Raw genomic sequence first — 20,569 nt, 5'->3', positions numbered from 1 at the left:
TTACCACATTAAGCTGCTCAGACAATAAACAGGGATTCCATAGTTCCCTGGTTTTGTTTGCTTCGTTTTTGTTTTCTGTCAAGAGTGAAGGAGGAACTAAAAGCTGGCCATGGGTCTTCCACTATTTGACTTCATGTCCAAAGTTAAAGTTGTATCAAGTATCAAACTTGGCCTGGCCTATCCCTAGGGGCTTAGACACAAGGAGTTCTGAAACTTAACTGAGGAGAAGTGACTGAAATCATCTCTTGTAAACAGTCCATTAGGAAAGGTAAATTAGGTTATGCGTTACTGCTGTAAATGAGCTGATTTAAAAATGAGTTACTATCTACAAAGTTAAGATTATGTATTAAGGGGCACCTGGGTGGCTCAGTTGGTTAAACATCCAACGGTTGATTTTGGCTCAGGTCATGATCTCATGGTTCATGGGATTGAGCTCTTGCATTGGCCTCTGTGCTGGCAGCATGGAGCCTGCTTGGGATTCTCTTTGCCCCTCTCCTGGGTTCGCATGCTCACTCTCTATCTCAAAATAAATAAATATTTTTTTAAAAAGATTATGTATTAATATTTATGGTTATAATGGAGCTGGCAGAGATTACAGTTTTGTTCCCCTGGCCTTTTTTTTTTAATTTTTTTTAACATTTATTTATTTTTGAGACAGGGAGAGACAGAGCATGAACTGGGGATGGTCAGAGAGAGGGAGACACAGAATCTGAAACAGGTTCCAGGCTCTGAGCTGTCAGCACAGAGCCCGACGCGGGGCTCTAACTCATGGACCGCGAGATCATGACCTGAGCTGAAGTCAGCCGCTTAACCGACTGAGCCACCCAGGCTCCCCTGTTCCCCTGGTTTTATAAGTGACAAGAACCAAAGATTCCTGGACAGTGATTCTCTTCTACTCTGTGACAGAACCAAAAATACGATAATAGATTATGGAAAGCACCAGAATCCCTTGGTACACTCTTAGGAGCCTGTGCAAGTACTACCTTAAAAAATCAAGGTATGTACAGGAAAGGTAGCAGAGTCCTCTGAAACTTACCTAGGTTTTAGCTGAATTATATAGACCCATAATCAGAAATACGTTTACATTTAAATTTAGAACATACAAAACATATGAGTGCCACTTGAAAACCAATTCCCAGAAACCTTACCACTCACATCCACCCAACACAGCTCAAGCCTATAGTTTCTAGAGTAAAACAGCCACCACAATATATGCAAATTGGTTCTCAAGGAAATAGGGTAAATATACAACAAATGGGATCATTAATCTAGTCAAAAGTCTACTTATTTTATTTATGGGTGACATTTTTCTGTAATGGCAAGGTTACTTTATTTATTTTTATTTATTTTTTTTTTTTGAGAGCGAGACTGAGTGTGAGCAGGGGAGGGGCAAGAGAGAGGGAGACACAGATCTGAAGCAGGTTCCAGGCTCTGAACCTGCTGTCAGTACAGAGCCCACCGCAGGGCTGGAACTCACAAACCATGAGATTGTAACCTGAGCCGAAGTCAGCCCCTTAAGGAACTGAGCCACCCAGGCGCTGGGAAGGTTACATTTTAAATTGAAGCTGCTACCTGGAACCTTACAAAAATGCTCTCCTGAGTCAATACTACTTTACATCTATTACTTCTAATCCTGTTAACCAAACTGAGACTTTTTCAAGGTACACATTGTGAGGTTGTGCTGCATTACTTTCCAAGGGCCACCTAGTTAGAAGGATAGGAGCCAAGATTTGAAACCACCTTTTTCACTCTAAGTTCACACTAATCCCCCTATAGAGGCTGAACCATGCTGTCTCTCAGTTCTAAATACAAATGCCATGGGATTTTAGAAAAGAGATCTGTATGGACTAAAGTGGTCAGAAAAAGCTCAGGGCAATAGGTGAGACTTGGGCTGCACCCTAAAGCCAGGTCAAGAAGAGGGAAACCTTTCAGGGGGAGGAACTGGATCAGTAAGGGCATGGGGGAATGATGATCACAGAATATGCTGAGACAGTGACATACGATGATGAGAACACTGGCCTTATTAGAGGGCACACAGTCATGAATATGAAAGGAAAGGTGGTCGAAAAGACAAATTGTAAGACACAGATTATTGAACACCTTGAAAGCCAAAAATAGGATTTAGGCTACAAGAGGGGCCACTGGAGGTTCGTGGGTGGAGGAGTGATAAGACAAAAAAAGTACTCTGGGAAAATCCATCTGCAACTGGCACACAGGATAGATTTCAGAAATAAAATCAAGGAGGCCAGCAACAGGGGGCTCAAAGACTGCCAAGGGAGGCAACAGGGAGCAGCATTTATAACACACCCAATGTTGCCCAGTGCATTTTCACGTCCATGGCTTCAGCAGATTTGCATGTGAGGCTCCTTCCTGATTTGCTCTGTCTGAAGGATCTGCCACCAAAACATTCCATGTGACAAGAGATGCAGCTTTAGGAGATACAGCCACAGTCAAACATTTCCTAGGAAACCAAACATAACTGAATGCAAAATGCTACCCCACACTGGGAAATAGCTGTGAGATTTGGTTATAGCTGTGTTTATTGTTCATTAAACTTTATGTAATAGGAAAATATGCTAAATTAATCCAAATGCAAATTAAATAAGTTAGATGTTGGAAATCCATGCGGTGTGTTGTGGGGATTGGAATAAAGCCTCTACCAACAATGAGAGTTTGTTTGGCTAAACTCACTTGTTTTAATACATTCTTTTCCATTTTCCCTGTTCTCAGGATTTTTCACGAGTCAGAGACAACAGGCATGTGTAATGATATGTCTGCTGAGCTGCAGGCCCTTTTCCAAAGCCCCCCCAGTGCCAGGGCACTGATGTGAGTTTTAACTAGATGATACACTTGAGTGCAGGCATGAGGAAGCCATATGGGAATTTTAGGTAGCAAGAGGAGAAAGATTATTCTGAAGGATAAGTAAAACCCAGATCCCTGCCTAAATCCTTTTTCAGAGATAAAATTGTACCCCAAATATTGAGTATACACATGGGATAAAGGGGCTTTCGGCCAAATATCTTCAAAGGGACAGAGATACCTCACCTGTGGCCCAGGAAGACATATTACCTTTATAATTACAGATACACACAACTTGTCAGCTGATGAGATGTAACCAAAAGTTCACAAAAAACTGTAAGTCACAAAAACGAAGACATCTGGATAGAAAAATTCTTTAAGAACTGGGGAAAAAAAACCTAAAGGAAATTTGTATTTATTTATAACATATATACATGCACATCTTCTTTTTATTTACATGAACATGTGTTTAGTTTTACTCATATATTTGGGTAAACCTGCAATTTATATTTAGTTGGGGACCAAATTACAAAAGGTATCCAGTGAAATAATACCCAGAATCAGATGCTACCATTTCCTATCAATGCTCTTGAGTGTTCTTGCAAAGAGTTTACTAGGTTTGGCTGAATTATCATGAAAAGAGAGTTAAAATATTTTCAACCCACAGTGTACAAAAATCAAGAAATTTTTGTTTTATATTTCTCAGTATACAGTACATCTAAATGCTTCAGTCATATGTGACTAGTTTGGGGCAACATGAAACTCAGCAGAAATTGACAGATGATGTCCAAGTAGAAAAATTCTATTATTTCACACTAGCACTCTAGAGTACGCCATTATAAGAAATCTCATCATGTGAAATAAACTACAATGTCTCTTTGGAAGTAGATGCCACAGAAAGAAAAAAAAAAAAAAAACTGGGAAACCAAGAGGCTCCTTACCCATATACATTAGAAGGGTCTTTGCTGTCCAACTAAAATCCACTACAAAGCCCATTTTACTTATAGGTAGATACATCTATGTATAACTGTTCAGAACTGGCAAGGCTTTCTGCAGAAGGGACAAGGACAAGAGAGAAAAGAACTGAAAACATCTTGACAATTTCATTTTATATCTGAACAAGAAAACTGTATATTGGGATGCTCATTATAATCCCTGCATGCCTAAAAGCATCCCTTCTGGCAAGGAAACACCTAGTCCTGGTAGAAATGCTATTCATTTCATGAAAAGAACACTAGGACCATTGCACAACTCAGACTTTGCAAATATGCAAGGCTCAGTCATTCATCCAACAAATATATTTTGAACATCTATTCCGTACTTGACACCATGAATATTCTGAAACAAGGTCATATAAATAATTGGTAAAATTATGCAAGTTTTTCTATTACCTTGCACTTTCATGCATTTTACAGATTTTCAACAGTGATCTTGTGTAACCTTAATTGTCAAAAAAAAAGTTAAAACTAAAAAGCATCAACAATGTAAAGCCCCCTCATTTTTTATAGACGTGCATCAAAATAATAAGTGCACACCAGCATCTAAAAATCAAAATAAGAACAGTCAATGGCCAGAGTACTCCCTGGCATAGAAGCCTCCACTTTCCTGAAGTCTTCAATTTTTTTTTTGTTTGTTTGTTTGAAAACACCTCTTAATTTCATTTGGCAAAGAGACATGGATCAGGCAGCAAAGATCCACAGGATAAAGCTAGGTGAGAAAACAAACTATAATTCTAGGTAAAGAAAATAGGAACAACTAGCTCCAAGAGCCAAATCAATCCCTGCACCCACTGAGCTTAATCAAGTGTTATCAGAGGGACGGAGGGAAAAAGCAATGGGGACCTCATAAAAGAAACTCAGATGAGGAAGGGCCTGACGGAGACACATTAGCAGGTATGTAACTAGCTTTGTGCAGCTTCTATGGCTGCAGAAGGCTCTTTGACTGCAGAACATCTATAGCTAGAGTTGAAGGATCTTCTCTCTGCCCCCCACCAAAGAAAATCCCAGAAAACAAAAACATAGGCCCTGAAATATTCTTCACTGCCAGGGCCGTTCTGGGACTCATGCAAAGCCTCAATTCATCCCTGGAGGTTGTAAGCTAAAGCATGGCACATGGTGTATTAAGAGATCACCCTTCCTCCTTCCCACCCCCAATCTCAAAGTGTAAAGGTGAAGACAGGTAAAAAGAAACAGGTGATGTCCACTTAGAATAACTGAGATTGGATCTATAATCAGCTTGAAACAATGGAGAAAAAGACAATGGTTGTGAGATGATGGTTTGCAATACATCACACAAAGGACAGAGATTCCTGACAGGAAGAAGACAAAGTGAGGGCTAAGACTGCCCCCAGCTTACCGCCTTGAGAGAACGGCAAGGGCATGGCAGGGAGGGGTCCCCAGGCAGAGACCTGCAGATTCCTTCAGATGAGAAGAGCTAAGGGTCAGGAGAGGGCAAGGCAGCTACAATGCACAGTGACATGGGTGAATCTTAAACACGTTCTATATAGGGGGGCACCTGGGTGGCTCAGTAGATTAAATGTCCTACTCTAGATTTCAGCTCAGGTCATGATCTCATGGTTCATGAGTTTGAGCCCTGTATTGGGCTCCACACTGGTAGTACTAAACCTGCTTGGGATTCTCTCTCTCTCTCCCTCTCTCTCTCTGCCCCTCCCAAGCTTGCCCCTCTCTCTCTTTCTCAAAGTAAATACATAGGAAGGAAGGAAGGAAGGAAGGAAGGAAGGAAGGAAGGAAGGAAGGAAGGAAGGAAGGAAGGAAGGAAGGAACATTCCATGGAGGTAGAGAAAACAGAAACAAAAGATCGCATAGTATATGAGTCTATTGATACACACTCAGGAAGAGACAAAGCTCATAGATGGTGACACAAATTAAAAGAGCAGTCCCTTTTGAGAACGGGAATGATAAGAGGGGCACAAGGGAACTCTGTAGGAAGATGGAATTGTCCTTTATCTCAACTAGGGCGCTAGTTACACGGTTGTAAATATTTGTCATCATGCACTTAAGATCCATGTGTTTTGCTGAATGCAAATTTTACCCTCAATCAAAAAATGCACTCCACCCTGAAAAAAAACAGGGAAGGAAACCAAATTATACTTACTACCTTTATTTTACAAGAGAAAATAGTTTACATATTTTTTGCCTTTGCATGTAAATAAAAATATATATCGAAATAAATGTAGGAAATTATAAGTCTATATTGAAAAATACATGAAAATTGTACCTGTATGTGACTAACAAGGTAATATAAAATTATCTTCTGTGAACCAATAGGCTCTCAGTGGATTATTGCCATCACCATCAATAAGTAACTAGCCAGGCACACCAGAAATAAATGGGCTGTAATTAAACGTAAGTAATAAAATTGGCCTATGAATACAGCATCCTGAAGATGGCTGAAATGAAATTAGTGATGCTACAGATTCCAACAACTCACAATAATGTCTGGTAACTGATAGGACCCTGAGTCGTGGACACTATTTCTCCTTGAACCATAGGTCCAAGTATCAGCTGAGATTTGCAGAAATTAATGTTTTACCTGTGAGTCTCAGCTCATTTTCATGGAGAGTTATACAACACAAAAGCTGCCATTAGTCCTGGCTCTCACTGAGTAGTTTCTGTATTAAAATCAGCAATACAAGAGATTTTGTGTTACAAAATTGTCCCTTCCTGATATCAAGGGAAATCATAAATGAGTGATTCCCAAGGACAACAAGCTAAAACCCACATCTATCAAACTGCTTTCAAGAATACCAGCACCATGATCCTTTCTCTTAGAAGACCCTGGGAATAAATGCCATCTCCTGACATCCTTTTAGCTACAGTAAATATCTGTGGGTCCAGGAATCAAAAGCAGATGCAAAGAAGTGTATTAAAGGCATTACCTTAGGTCCTGCTGGCTCATGAATGCTTCTCTTTATCCATCTTACCTTCTGGATCTTGCCTCCTATGGCACCAGGCTGCTCCTCCAGCCTTAGTGACTTCTCTGGACTCAGCCCCTGCCTGCCCAGACCTACCAAACTTGCGAAATGGCACTGTGATGGAACTTCTGATCTTATTACACCAGCAGATCAATCCTAATGAAGCCTTTATTTAAAATGAAGTAAAAAAGTTTTAAGATACGTCCCTCTTACCAAATAACAATGTAAATACTAAAAATTACAGTGCAATGGATGCAACAGAAGTAGTCAAGCTCCATGGCTAAGGTAAATCTAAATCCCTATGGGTTCAGATGTATTCTCTTTAAGAAGCTCTCCTTGAGGAATTCAGAGACGTCAGCTGTCCAGAGCTCAGATTTAGCAGTCAGACAAATAAAACTGAGTCCTTGTCCCCCTACCTAATGGTTTTGTGACCTTGAGCAGACCACTTGACTTCTTCATGTCTCAGCTCCTTCATCTGTAAAACCAGGATCATAATAGTATCTACTTTCTACGGTTGTTAAGATGACAAGATGACACAACAAATTCAGCACAGTGTTTGCTACCCAGTTAAATGGTTAAAAAATAAAAGGTAATTGTGTATGTGAGAGGTATTCAAGGTAAAGAAAAAGGATTTGAAATTGAATAGATCATACTAGTGTTATTAAAAATCATCCAAAATTTAGAAAAAAAGCCGAGAGTTACACATCCCTTCAATGTTACAGAAGGACCTTGTTTAATAAGACCACCTGTGAAATACATACTTCTATGGGAAAATGTACCTGTGTTTGACAGTGATATTTATGATTAATTGAGCCCCAGACTCTGTGAGATGATTAGGCTGTCAGTTTTTGTTCAGTAAAGATATAATGGTAGGTAGAGAAGATAACACCAAAGGCTAAAGGTTTTTTCCCTATGAGACATTCACCAGTTTTATACTTAATCTAAATATTTCATAGTTTTTAATGCCTATCAATATCCTGTTCTTCAAATATTCTTTTGCCACAGTGTTTACATTTTTACCATCTTGTTGTTTTTCCCACAAAGGAGTTAAATAAATTTGGCACATATTCATTCTGTATTTTTAGGAGAGTTATGTTTTTAACTTCATGAAAATCATATTTGTATGAGTCAAGTTTTTAACTTTTGAAAATTATATCAAAGAATAGGCAAGAGTTCTAGATAGGCTATGACCTTCATAATTATAAATTCACTTCATCTTCACAACATTTCTGTGAGATAGGACCTATAAATATCCATACTGGGGGGGATACAAAGGAATTAATTAATTAATTCCAAAGTAATAGAGCTAGTAAGTGACAGGATCATGATTTTTTTTTTTAAGTAGGCTCCATGCCCAGTGCAGACCCCAGGCCCAGTGCAGAATCCAACACAGAACTTGAACTAACAACTCTAAGATCAAGACCTAACCTACAATCAAGAGCTGGATGCTTAACTGACTGAGCCACCCCAATGCCCCCGGAGTCATGATTTTAACACAGGCCATCCAATCCACATCAGACGTCTCATTCACTATGCCATATGACATATACGGAGATTGCAATAAAGTATAACAATGGAAATAAGATCTAGATCAACAGAGAATAAAAATATAAATATTTAGGGATATGGGGAGATATTCTAATTCTAATTCTGTAAGATCTAACAATATTATAACTAAAAAGCCTTATCTTAGTATTAACGCAGAAGTATCTAAAGTGTTCAAAATTCCATAATATAATCAAATTAACAACCAGAAACACAGAACTTCTCTTTTTCCCACCCTACATTCTTATTGGGGTGTCTGTAAAGACTTGACCACCTGGTATTTTAAGCATTCTAGTAATTAGTGATGTTAAGCCATTATTATTTCTAATAACGACAAGGTGGTAGCAAATCTAATAAGAATGTGAGCTTTAGGGGCGCCTGGGTGGCTCAGTCAGTTAGGCGTCCAACTTCAGCTCAGGTCACGATCTCGCGGTCCGTGGGTTCGAGCCCCGCGTTGGGCTCTGGGCTGATGGCTCGGAGCCTGGAGCCTGCTTCCGATTCTGTGTCTCCCTCTCTCTCTGCCCCTCCCCCGTTCATGCTCTGTCTCTCTCTGTCTCAAAAATAAATAAAACGTTAAAAAAATTAAAAAAAATTAATTAAAAAAAAAAAAAGAATGTGAGCTTTAATGTCGTATAAACCTGGATTCAAGTCCTCACTCAGCTATTTCTTGTGTAACCTCAGTATTCCCATTGTTAAAATCAGGACAATAGCATTTCTTCGGGTTTTTGATGATTAAAGGGATGACATCTTTATAAAGGTCCTCGTAGAGTGTCAGGAACATATAAGGACTTGACAAATGTCAAATATTATTAGTTACAATAAAAACTATCATTACTTCTATTTATTAAGTACTATCATACTCCCTGTGCTGTATCAAAGCTTCAAGAGGTTAAGTGACAAACTCAATGTCAGTGTTAAGAGTGAGCATTGGCATTTAAAGGACTTTGACTGTAAAGCTAATTAAGTTAATGGCTATGCTCCCTTTTATAATTTAATAAGTTATATGCATTACAAGTCAACTTTTAAAATTTTTAGTTCATTTTAATTACATTTCTAAGATAAATGTCCAACAATGGTTCCATGAAAAAAAGATTTGGGCCAATTAGTTCTCATCCAGGACTCAACATGGAGAGTTCTGTCCCAAAGAAATGAGCACCATAATGTACTAAAGGAAATGAGAAAATCTAATAATTTTTATACTTTGAAAAATGTATATCATGCAATGTTAAACACAATAAGGCAGAGCACAAACTTTATATAGAATGTGATCTTAACCATCCAAATGCTTAGAAAAAAGAATGGAAGGAAACAACCAGAATGTTAGCACTGGCTATAGCCTGCCCCTGCCCCTCCCTCCCCCTCTCTCTCTCTCTCTCTCTCTCTCTCTCTCTCTCTCTGCTTGCTGGAATGATGTTTTTCCTTTCTGACCTTCTTTCTTACCATATATGCTTACGAAGGACTTACGGATTTTTCAAAACTCATCTGTCGATTAAAAATTTCTTAATAACAGCAGCTCTTCTTGGAGTCTCAAACCCAGGGACAGTTGATGCCTCTCCACTTTATGAGCCCTCACTACATATGATTTATATTTCTACTGAAGCACCTCCATGTGCATCATCCCCCATTAGAATGTAATGTCTTTGAGAACAGGAATGTATCTTATTCATGATCATTATCTGCAAATAAGACATGTCTGGTGAGTGAACGAATGAATAAATGATAAAGTGTCCTAAGCATCAAATAACAATCTTAATAATGAACTTCTCAGACATGGCCTATTTACTGGACAGGCAGAGGCTGAAGACACAGGTAGGCATTAAACACATAACTGAAAACACAGACACACTGTAGTCTTGTACTTTGAGAATTATCACTGTACAAATAACAACCCAGACCCATAACTAAGGCCAGTGTATCTATATGGACCCAAGAGACAGAATTAACATACACATGTCTGTCGTCTTGTTTGTACACTAAGTAATGCATATATTGCTCATTTTTTTCTAAAGCCTGAAAGGGAAATGTGTTTTTAACAGATTTAATCAATACACCAACCTACATTAAAAAAAATAAACCCACACAATAAATAAAAAGCAAAAGGCCAATCAATAGCCAACAGTGCAGCTTAACAGCCACTCCAGCAGAAAACTATCTGAAAAGGCGCTTCACACTCCACTGTCTGCACGATCCACAGCTGCTTGCTATTGATTTGTTGCAAGCAAAGAACATCTATTATAACATGCCAGTGTGAACCTAGCAATTTCTCCAACAAGTAGCCCACAATGTAAGACTAGCAATGTAGCACAGGTAGCTGGCTGCTGGGGGTGAGTTGAGGACCTACATTTCTTTATCCCCCAAAGCCATTATAAACATCTGATTTCTAAATCCAGTACCTTGCTGTGTTTTAAGCACTCACATGCCACAGACTGTTCCACATTCACTTTTCCAGGGCACTGAAGCAATAATGAGACCCCAGAATTTTATACAACTGAAACTAGTTAGCATAAACATGCCTCAAGGTAACTTTGGTGGTAAGGACTGATGTGAAGTATTTAAAACCGCTGTTTTCATAAGGTCCCCAGAATGCCAATGCTTTTGTGTATGTGTGGGTACGTGCCAGTGAGCTGGATTTTGTGCAACATTTTGTGGTGTTGTGTAGAGAGGAACTCAACAATAGGTTGCACTGCCCACATTACAGGAGAGGGATTCTGGATTTGTCCAATGGGGTGATGGCTACAACATACTGAAACCTCCCAGGCTCTTAGTCCCGATTTTAAATACCAGTAAGAACCCAATATCCAAAATGAATATCCCTATAAGAACCTTTGTAAGTTTCCATTTCTTTTGTTTTTCTTAAAATGTACACCCAACATTGTGTCATTAAGTGGGCATTCAGGTGGTATGCACCCTATGAGAAGAAGTCAGCCTCTCTGTTTTGAATTTTTCAGAATGAAGATTATCTTTGGATAATGCCATTTCTTGTCCTTCTGTAGATCTTAGTGGATCCTACAAGAACTCAAAATTACTTTTGGGATGATTTTGCCCATTATAGTTTTAAATCAGCCCTAAAAGTCACCTAAAGGAAACTCCCTGTGATTTTGCTGTTACATAAAATGGTAGAAGATCCTATCTTAAAACTATATAAGACAATTAGTAAATCAATTATGCCTGGGTTTCCAATCAGATGATTTTTGTTTTCTATCCAATACAACAGTGTCACTCTTCCACAAGGTAATCAGCCATGGAGAATACACACCACACCTCCAGAATCACTGTATCAGCTTTGAACACTGTAAGACTAAACCTGAAATTCACCCCACTGCCTCCATCAACCCACCATGCTCTCATAGAACATGATGGAATAAAGTCAAACCCATCCATGCTAGGTCTACTCATACTAAATGAGATACAGTTTTTAAATGTAAACTCTACTCATGGGGGTGATACCTATGTGACAGCACCTCAAAGTTGTCAAGCAAACACTCAATTTGGCAAACAGGCAAGAAAAACCAAAGGTTATAAATGAAGGAATCAATGCTAGAAAAAATGTGGAAAACCCTAAAATGCAAAAATTTCTTTAGGAACTCACAAATCATGCTCAGATATAAGTAATTATTTCTATCCATGATGAATTGAACTGAACCCTTTATTTTGAAAAATATCAAAACCTAGCATTTTCCTATTAAACAAGCTTCTATTCTTGGATGTGCAGTAAGAAATTGAGATGTTTTCACTTCCATTAACTGATACCAATCTGCTATCCTGAAAAATATCTCATGGAAAATGAGAGATCCAAACCTTCTCCCCATCCCCCCAAATTATCTTTTGCCATTAGACAGAATCCTTAACCAACCACAGGGGCCTATGATAGCATTGTAGGAAATTCAAGGTATTTTAGACATATGCAACATTCTATAGAATACACTACTCCTAAAAAGTGGGTAAAGATCAGATTTCCTTCATGACATTCCAACTGTAATATCATGCTCTATTTCTGTTTGTGAGGTCAAATGCAGGCCACCTTGAAATACATGTTACCAAAGCAATCACTGATGGCCTCTGTGTTCTTCCACACCAGACTCAATCCTGCTTTTCTCTACATTCCTTCTTCTTCATCATCCCTCTTCTTCCATTCACTTATTTTATCTTTTCCCCTTTCTTTGCAATTTTCCCATTTTATCTTTTCCCCTTTCTTTGCAATTTTCCCCATGGCCTTCACCAATGATAAGCATGAGTTCTGTTCAAATCTGCCGATGATACTGAATAAAGGCTTATGTCCTGATACAAGCTAAGCTACCAAGAATTTGCTAACACAAGCCCAGAGAATATCAAACAGGTAACTTAATTTTGAAGATGTTTGTGAGATAAAGCAGCATAGCATAACTCTAAAGGTCAAAGTTGATAAAGAAAGTAAGGATCTATGACGTAAAGAGGTAAGGTTGACTTTTTAGGTGAAACAAATTGTCTCTGATGCTAGCTCCAAAAAAAGAAATTCCTCCCAATACTTTAAATGTCAATCACTGGATATAGAGACACCCAATTTACAATTTTAAGCAACCTTAAATGTCAATCATTGGATACGGAGACATCCATTGTACAACCCAACACTATGATGCATGTGGTTGGTTTTATTAAAAATTTATTTCTGCGTTTTATAGTAATATCCAGTATATCTGAATTCTGTATATCCCTTACATACTACCATCAAAATGTACTTGTTCACATTTCTATATAGTCATCCAATCACAGAAGCCCTGGTCTGCTCTCTAGAGCAGACCAGGTGAGCAGTTTCTTTTAATGACTTGGGCTCAGAGGTCTTCTACAATAAAAAAATTCAACTCACTTGTTTGCAGAATACAATCCAGAATACATTACCCTAGGCCTGGGTATCTCACATACAGTTTTTTTTTTTAATTTTTTTTTTTTTCAACGTTTTTTATTTATTTTTGGGACAGAGAGAGACAGAGCATGAACGGGGGAGGGGCAGAGAGAGAGGGAGACACAGAATCGGAAACAGGCTCCAGGCTCCGAGCCATCAGCCCAGAGCCTGACGCGGGGCTCGAACTCACGGACCGCGAGATCGTGACCTGGCTGAAGTCGGACGCTTAACCGACTGCGCCACCCAGGCGCCCCATCACATACAGTTTTGAAGGATAAGGTGGTGCTGCCACAAAAAAAAAAAAAAAGCTGACCATTTCCCCCGTTCTAGTACTTCATTATACACTGACAAACTGAGTCAGATAGTGCAACCAGTCTTCATTCTGGACTGAGACACAATGGGCTCTTTATAAAGTCAGAAAAAACATCACAGAAAGCTAGAAAGAATCCTAGTTGATTTTTAGCAGAAAACAATGCCTGGGACTGGGTGGCAGAAAGAAGTTTGTCAATGAGAAAAACATGTATACATACCTTCTGAAGAGTGTGCATTTTCATTGCAGTTAGAGTAACTTACCTTTCTGTCTTTTCTATGTGTAGTCTCGTCCTGACTTTTTTCTACCAGGAGTGCTTTGTATTTATGATACGGAATAAACTTGGGAGGATAAAAAGCATTATACCACCATTTAGGATAAAGAGCTTTCCTAATGAGTCCTATGCAGGCAAATTGGAGGAAAAATAAAGAGCATACAGCACCATTCCCCAGATATTCTGGATGGGTCCATAACTGCCTATTTCTGAGTTAAACAGTATTTCCAAATTATCAATGTGGACACAGGACTTTCAATAATACCAAGTACTTGGAAAAGAACAATCTGATGTCAAACTTTCTGTAGATACTGTGCCTTTTGCTTTACAGATAAAGAGCCATATGCTTACAGTTAGAGGAATGAGAATCAAATATTTTTCTCTCTACATCGATAGAGTCCCCACTTGTTTCTCCAGGTATATCTTAAGAGACTGATGAAGCACATGAAGATAAAAAGCTATGAGAAATATGGGAAACAGAACAAGAGGCAACCACACACTTGAAAAAATAAAAGTTGAGAAATAAGTATTCAAGGAAAACCAAATAAATATGTAATCAGTATAATCAGTGCCTGCTCCCACTTAGGCAACCATAATATGACTTTAGTATTTGCTCAGATAACACCATGCGTCTTTTTTTTTTTAAATAAAACCAAGAGGCCACTGACTACAAGTTCAGATTGAAAAATAAACTCCTACCCTGAAGGCTACGTTTAGAAAATCTGAAGATTAGCAGGACCCACTAGGTCAGGGCTTTCAACATATCTCTTTGCAATAGGTATTCAGAAAATTCAGCTGTTTGCTCATCTTTAAAAATAGCCATGTCAGGAAAATAACACAAAAAGGAAGTGAAAACACAGACTACAGATTCCCACAGTATTGAAGTATCTCCACCATCAATTCTAGAATCAACTTCATGAAATCAGTCTTCTAGAATTAAATCAGCTCATGCGCCTGAGGCATTGCTAGTGCTCAAGATAACAACTAGCCCTCCTCCAATATGAACCACATTCACAGATACATACATATAAGTATACTCACAAAATAGAAATCATACATAAACAGAATTACTACGTATATATAAACCAAATAGATATTAATAAACTTAGCCAGAGGAAATTTCTGACATTTGCAAAACCCCTGAGAATGCTTTAAACGTCTCTAGTTAGAAAAAAACAATAAACTCTGAACATTTTCATCATTTGGAAAATCTAAGAAATTCTCTAAACTCAGAATTTTGAAGAAAATAGCTACATTCCTTAAACATCCTCTGAATTCTAGACAATGCAAATGGGAAAGTCTCAAAATTGTTATCCAGATGACTTAATTAATGGAAATTAAACTGCTTAGAGCAAAAATATTGGCTGAATTGTTTTTTGCTGCTCAGCCACACACAATCTAATCTAAAGAAGAAACATAGGGAGTAGGCAAATGGGAAAACATCCAGTAATGTTGAGCAAGAAATGTCTCTTTGCTCTTCCATTAAGAGCACCAGTCCTTTATTTTCCAAGTTTCTGGAGGAGGAAGTTGCTTACACATATTTCAGAAGAGCCATCCTTTTACATATTGCTCCTTAAGGTATCTCCAAACCTCTAAATTCTGCAAAAGAAATCACAAGTATAAAAAGGTTGGACTCACGATCATTGCACTGGTTTCCAGAATATGATGTCATGGAACAGTCGCAGGTGAAGCCTTCCCACTGCTGCATGCAGACCCCCTGGTTGGCACATGAATCTTCCTGGCAGGTGGTACTTGGTCCTAGTAATTCATAAGAAGAGGGAAAGAGGAGAAAAAAGGAGAGAGAAGTGTTAATAATAGACCAAATTCAAAGGAATCACTTGAATTTGCTACTCTCATGCCCCCAAATACTCAAAAACACAACCGCCAAAAATTTCAACTCCATTATCATGCAACAAGAGTCAGTATGTACAAAAGACTACAGAAATACACACTTAGCCACAAACTATCAACAGTTACACACATAAGGGAGAGGGCTGAACACACTGTTCTCTCTTAGGCAGACTTTGCAAGAGCTTCATCTCTACCATCCAACTAGAAAGATACTTCATTTGGAGCATGGTCTAACTGTATAATGCTAAAGCAGAAACATTTATTCCCATCACTCTTATGAATTAAGGAATAAGAGTCCCTAAAGTTTACTTAATGACATTAAAAAATGTTTGATGATATGAAGAGGAGGAGAAAAGTACAGCCAACATGTATTGGTGCTTTGTAGGTGGTAAGTGCTGGGTACTAAGCACTTTGTCTAGAGTATCTTATTATGCTCTCCAGTGACACGAAGAGGTAAGTAATTATGATTATCCATTTCACAGATTAAAAGAAAAAAAAACTTAGCTCATACAAGTGAAATAATTTACCCAAGGTCACATATTAGGTAATGAAAAGACCCTGATGTCCAACTTAGGTTAACTATCTCTGAGACCCAAGCTCTTAACTACATTAATTGTTTTTAAAGGGTTAGTTCTCAGACCATCACCCGGGAAGTTGTTAGAAATACATATTATTGGGCCCCAGACCTACTGAATTAGAAACCTAGGAAACAGGTATAAATTTGTGTTTGCACAAGCTTTCAGGAAATTGTGAAACAGCCTCAAATTTGAAAACCAGTATACTGCATCATGCCGCTGCTACAGGTTTATAAGAAAGTGTATTCAAAAGCAGCGTTCATATGCCAAATGATGCAAAAGAAAATTATTTGAAGGATAGGAAGAGAATGTTAGAAATTAACTTTATTTAAAATTTCTTACTATTTCCATTTTTGTGTATCTTCCATAAGCAAGCAATATATAAGTACTCCATTCTCAAAAATATTTTCTGGATATGAGTGAGCAATTGAAAACGTTTGGTGATCTTTATCATACAAATTACCATTACAATTTCTCTTTAGGTCAGCCTGGGGCCTCTCTTTAACCATCCTCTCCTTTTCATTTCTATCTTCTGCCTAACCTTGGGATTATATATATAAACCTGCACCTTTGGAATTATCTGAGCTAACAGGAAAAACTCCTAGAGAGCCTCAGCAAAGGAGGTGAGCCCTTTGACTCATCAAATGTATTACTCAGGATCTGATGCAAAAAAAGCAGTTGCCAGAGTAAAAATATATCCACTGCAATAAGTGCACATTTCACAATTTCCAAGCAAAGCCTCACACAGGCAGAGAATGTTGAAATGTATGCATGCAGAATCCTAAGGATGCATGTTCAAAGGAGACTCGTGACTACAAAGGGTTTGTCTTCTGGGTGGCAAGACATTTTGTATTTATTCATGAGGGGTGGAAGCGGTACAGACCGTCACTCCTAATACAAAGCTATTAGGATATGACATGAGAAAGTTCAAGACAATTACTAACACTAGGGGAGCAGCACTGCTGCTGGGTCTCTCCAGCTCCTATATGCCATGTGGTTCCCCCATGTGGAGATGAAAGGAGGTTCATGGTCATGTTCTCAGTGGGTCTTAAACTTGAGCATTGTGTAGTACAAGTTTCATTAACAATGGCAAATCAGGACAGCTTCTTTCAAAGGAAAAAAGTTTCTGAGAAGTCCACGGGGCTCCCTGACCAAACAGCTCTTAGCAGACAATGGATTAGTAATTCAATTGTACTCAAGAATCAGAAACACATGGCAGGCTTTCCCTTGAAAGGCAGAACAGCAAAAACTTTGGGAAAACAGAATAATTCCTTGCATGTTGACTGAACCTGAAGACAAAGGCTCTTCCATGCTTTTGCCTTTCCCTCTAACTAGATAAATTTTCACCATTTTCCAAGGACCAGCTCGAATGCCTCCCCCGTATAAAATATCCCCTACTAATTTCAAACAATTTTCCTGCTTCTTAGTGGCCACAGCACTTACTATCCGCATCATTAACATTTACATCTGATAATATTCAATTTAACACTTTATCACACATTGTGCTGTCCTCTGCCTATAAAATCCTCTAATTGTTTCTTTCTTTCTTTTTTTTTTTTAGTATTTGTCCCCAAAAGATTGAACGCTGCCTGCTGTTAGAAATCATAATGTGCTTTGATTATATCCTTGCTGCATTAGTTTACTGTGCCAGATACAGAGAAAGCATTTTCAGTAAATGTGGGGCTGGTCTGAATTACAGCACTCCGATTTGCCTATGTCTCATACAGTCAAAACCTGAGCATGGGTGAATGTCTGTGCTCCACAAAGTGAGCAACCTGTCCTATTTGTTGAAAGTTGGTCAGAAACCCAAAACAGAGGGAATTACAGGTTATTTTCAAATACCAAAGGATTTGTTTCACATGTACGAAGGGGTGACTGCCATGTAGAATCAGATAACCCTTGAAGACTGACTCCACTGTAATCACCTCAGAAGCAAGAGCCACTTCAGTGAGGGAGGACCAGAAGAACCTTCAATGACTTTTCATTTATCTGAGAGACTAAACTTGAACTTCCTATCAAGGCTGAGACCCTAGGGCCCCTGCCCCGTTCTCCAGCCTCATTTCCTACTATTGGCCCCCAACTCTTAGTTCTCCCGCCATCCCTTTCTCCTTCCAGTTCCTCTCTACCACAGCGGTGCTCACAGTGTGGGCCCCAAGTCAGCAGCACCTGTATCACCTAGGAGCTTGTGAGACATGTACCTTTTCAGGCTCCACCCAGAGTTACTGGCTAGGGGCAGGGCTCAGGAATCTGAGGTGTAACAAGCCCTCTGGGTGTTTCTGAGACCTGCTTATATCCTAGGACCTCTGCTGTAACACTTCAAGACCATCCCTACCTTCAAGGTCTACCTACAGACCTTCAGGGTCTGCTCTATCTACAGCCTGAAATGTCCTTCCCGCAGATTTTTGGTATAAAGCAACAGCTCAGAAAATATTGTTAAATAAAAAAAGAACAAAAGAGCCAAGAAAAAAAAAAATCATTCTTTTAGGACTCAAAGCCAAGAGGTTTTCCTAACTAACAATTTATCCGTAAAATTTACCAATATCATATCATACAAGCAATTTTCTACTTGGAACCACTTTTGGGGGGAGGTAGTGGTGGTGATGGTGGTATTTAATTGACCACATTCCTCCCTTGATTTAACTACTAAACTCATTCGATCTCACCAGATATTGAGACAAGAACTCTCATGTCCCCAGTGTCCAAGGACAGTACGAACTGCTGAATGAGTAAGAGTTTGGACTAGACTCTTAAAACACTTCCTAGATGAAAATATAAGCTCCTATTCTTATTTCAAACTCCTTAAAGTACATCCTTCCCTGAACAGATTATATTTTATATCTTTATCTATTTTTCATAGATAGCAGGGTCTCCAAAATGAGAGAGAGAGAGAGAGAGAGAGAGAGAGAGAGAGATTAAAGAAACATACCAAAATGTTCTGAAAAAAAAACAAGAACATCTTCAACGATGCTTTTAAATGCACACCACTGATATAAAATGATCTTATACAAATCAGAGAGAGGATATAACAATAACAAGAGATTTACATAGCACTTCTTATGTGCCAGACATTGTACTAAGTGCTTTTCAGATATTAATTCAATTAATCTTCATAAACACATGATGAAGCAATTACAATTAAAAGTATTAAAGAATTAGAACAGAGGAATGCTTTTATCATGGAAGATACCAAGACCTTCAAAAATAAAGGAATTTTTGGAGGCACCTGGGTGGCTCAGTTGGTTTTGGCTCAGGTCATGATTGCATGGTTTGTGAGTTTGGGCCCCACATGGAGCTCTGTGCTAATGGTGCAGAGCCTGGTTGGGATTCTCTCTCTCTTCTCCTACTCTCTCTGCTACTCTCCTGCTTGCTCTCTCTCTTTCAAAATAAGTAAATAAACTTAAAAAATTACAAAAATAAAAGAATTTTTTCACTGATGATCAAGTTGAAAGGAAAGGATTTTAGAAAAGTAAATTAAGACATAGAGTAGGAGCTTAGATGCCTTTTTTTTTTCTTTTTCTTTTTTGGCAAGGCCCATACCTAACAAGTAGCAGGGTAAGGTCTCAAACCCAAGTTTTCCAACTCCATAGTTGAGCCACCTACCCTCTATGGATATGTGTAAGCCAGAGGGTGTGTCTGTTTGTGCGTGTGTGTGCATGCATGCATGTGCATATTCCCATTGGATTAACAAGAGAAACTTAAATAAGGTATCTCTAATCTACAACCAGACAAAGATGACATTTTAATGTAAAAATGTATGTTTTTTTGAGAAAAATTCCCAAAGGCCATTTCAATTCAAAATTCAATTAAAATTAACAGGAAGATCTAGTTTGACCAAATATATATAATACCAGAACAAATAAATGCATACTTATAAATAAAACATATTCCTAAGAACTCAATAATAATTTTGTCCAAAGCATTTTTCTAAATCAGCCTAAAATTTCAAATATTCTAAGATAACATAAACTTTCAGAATTATATATTTAGAAGTTCTCAAAATTATTATTAATAGTTTAAAGCTGTACTAAACCTTTAGGAAACCCTTATATAGAGATGATGAATACTACTTTTTCATTTGATATGTAACCAATTCTCACTAAAATTGCCACATATTCTTTGGAGAAAAGGCAGCAACATCTTTATAGTAGGAAGGGACAAGGCAACAGAAGCAACCATGAAAAAACTAAGCAAGCCCTCAATGATGCTTGTACTTCGGTTTCTAACTCCCAGTTCTGTTTTTAGTTCACAGAAAAAGCATCACATTGAGTCTTTTTTTTTTTTTTCCCAGATGATACCTCCGGCTGCCACAAATTTCCCATCACTCTGCTTGAACTTGGGATTGGTTTTTTCTCTTTAAGAACTGTCTCAGACAGTCATTTCATGCCTGTTACTGCTAAAATCA

The 20,569-nt window shown here is 38.4% G+C and overlaps 1 protein-coding gene across 32 annotated transcripts in view; it reads right to left on the bottom strand.

Annotated features, from left to right (window-relative positions):
- Positions 1-20,569, bottom strand: part of NRXN3 (neurexin 3) — a 1,582,316-nt gene that overhangs the window by 788,200 nt on the left and 773,547 nt on the right. For all 32 annotated transcript variants that reach the window (XR_009264656.1, XR_009264657.1, XM_058739879.1 and 29 more), the window contains one exon: positions 15,380-15,499. Coding sequence is in view for 30 of the 32 variants with exons in the window: in XM_058739879.1 (XP_058595862.1) it covers positions 15,380-15,499 (120 nt within the window). In the remaining 2 variants the exon portion in view is untranslated. The remainder of the gene's footprint in view (positions 1-15,379; positions 15,500-20,569) is intronic.

The sequence above is a fragment of the Neofelis nebulosa genome, chromosome 7, assembly GCF_028018385.1.
Source record: "Neofelis nebulosa isolate mNeoNeb1 chromosome 7, mNeoNeb1.pri, whole genome shotgun sequence".
NCBI classification, from domain to species: domain Eukaryota; kingdom Metazoa; phylum Chordata; class Mammalia; order Carnivora; family Felidae; genus Neofelis; species Neofelis nebulosa.
Note: the sequence above shows the minus strand (reverse complement) of the source record. Positions and strands in the feature narration are given on the sequence as shown.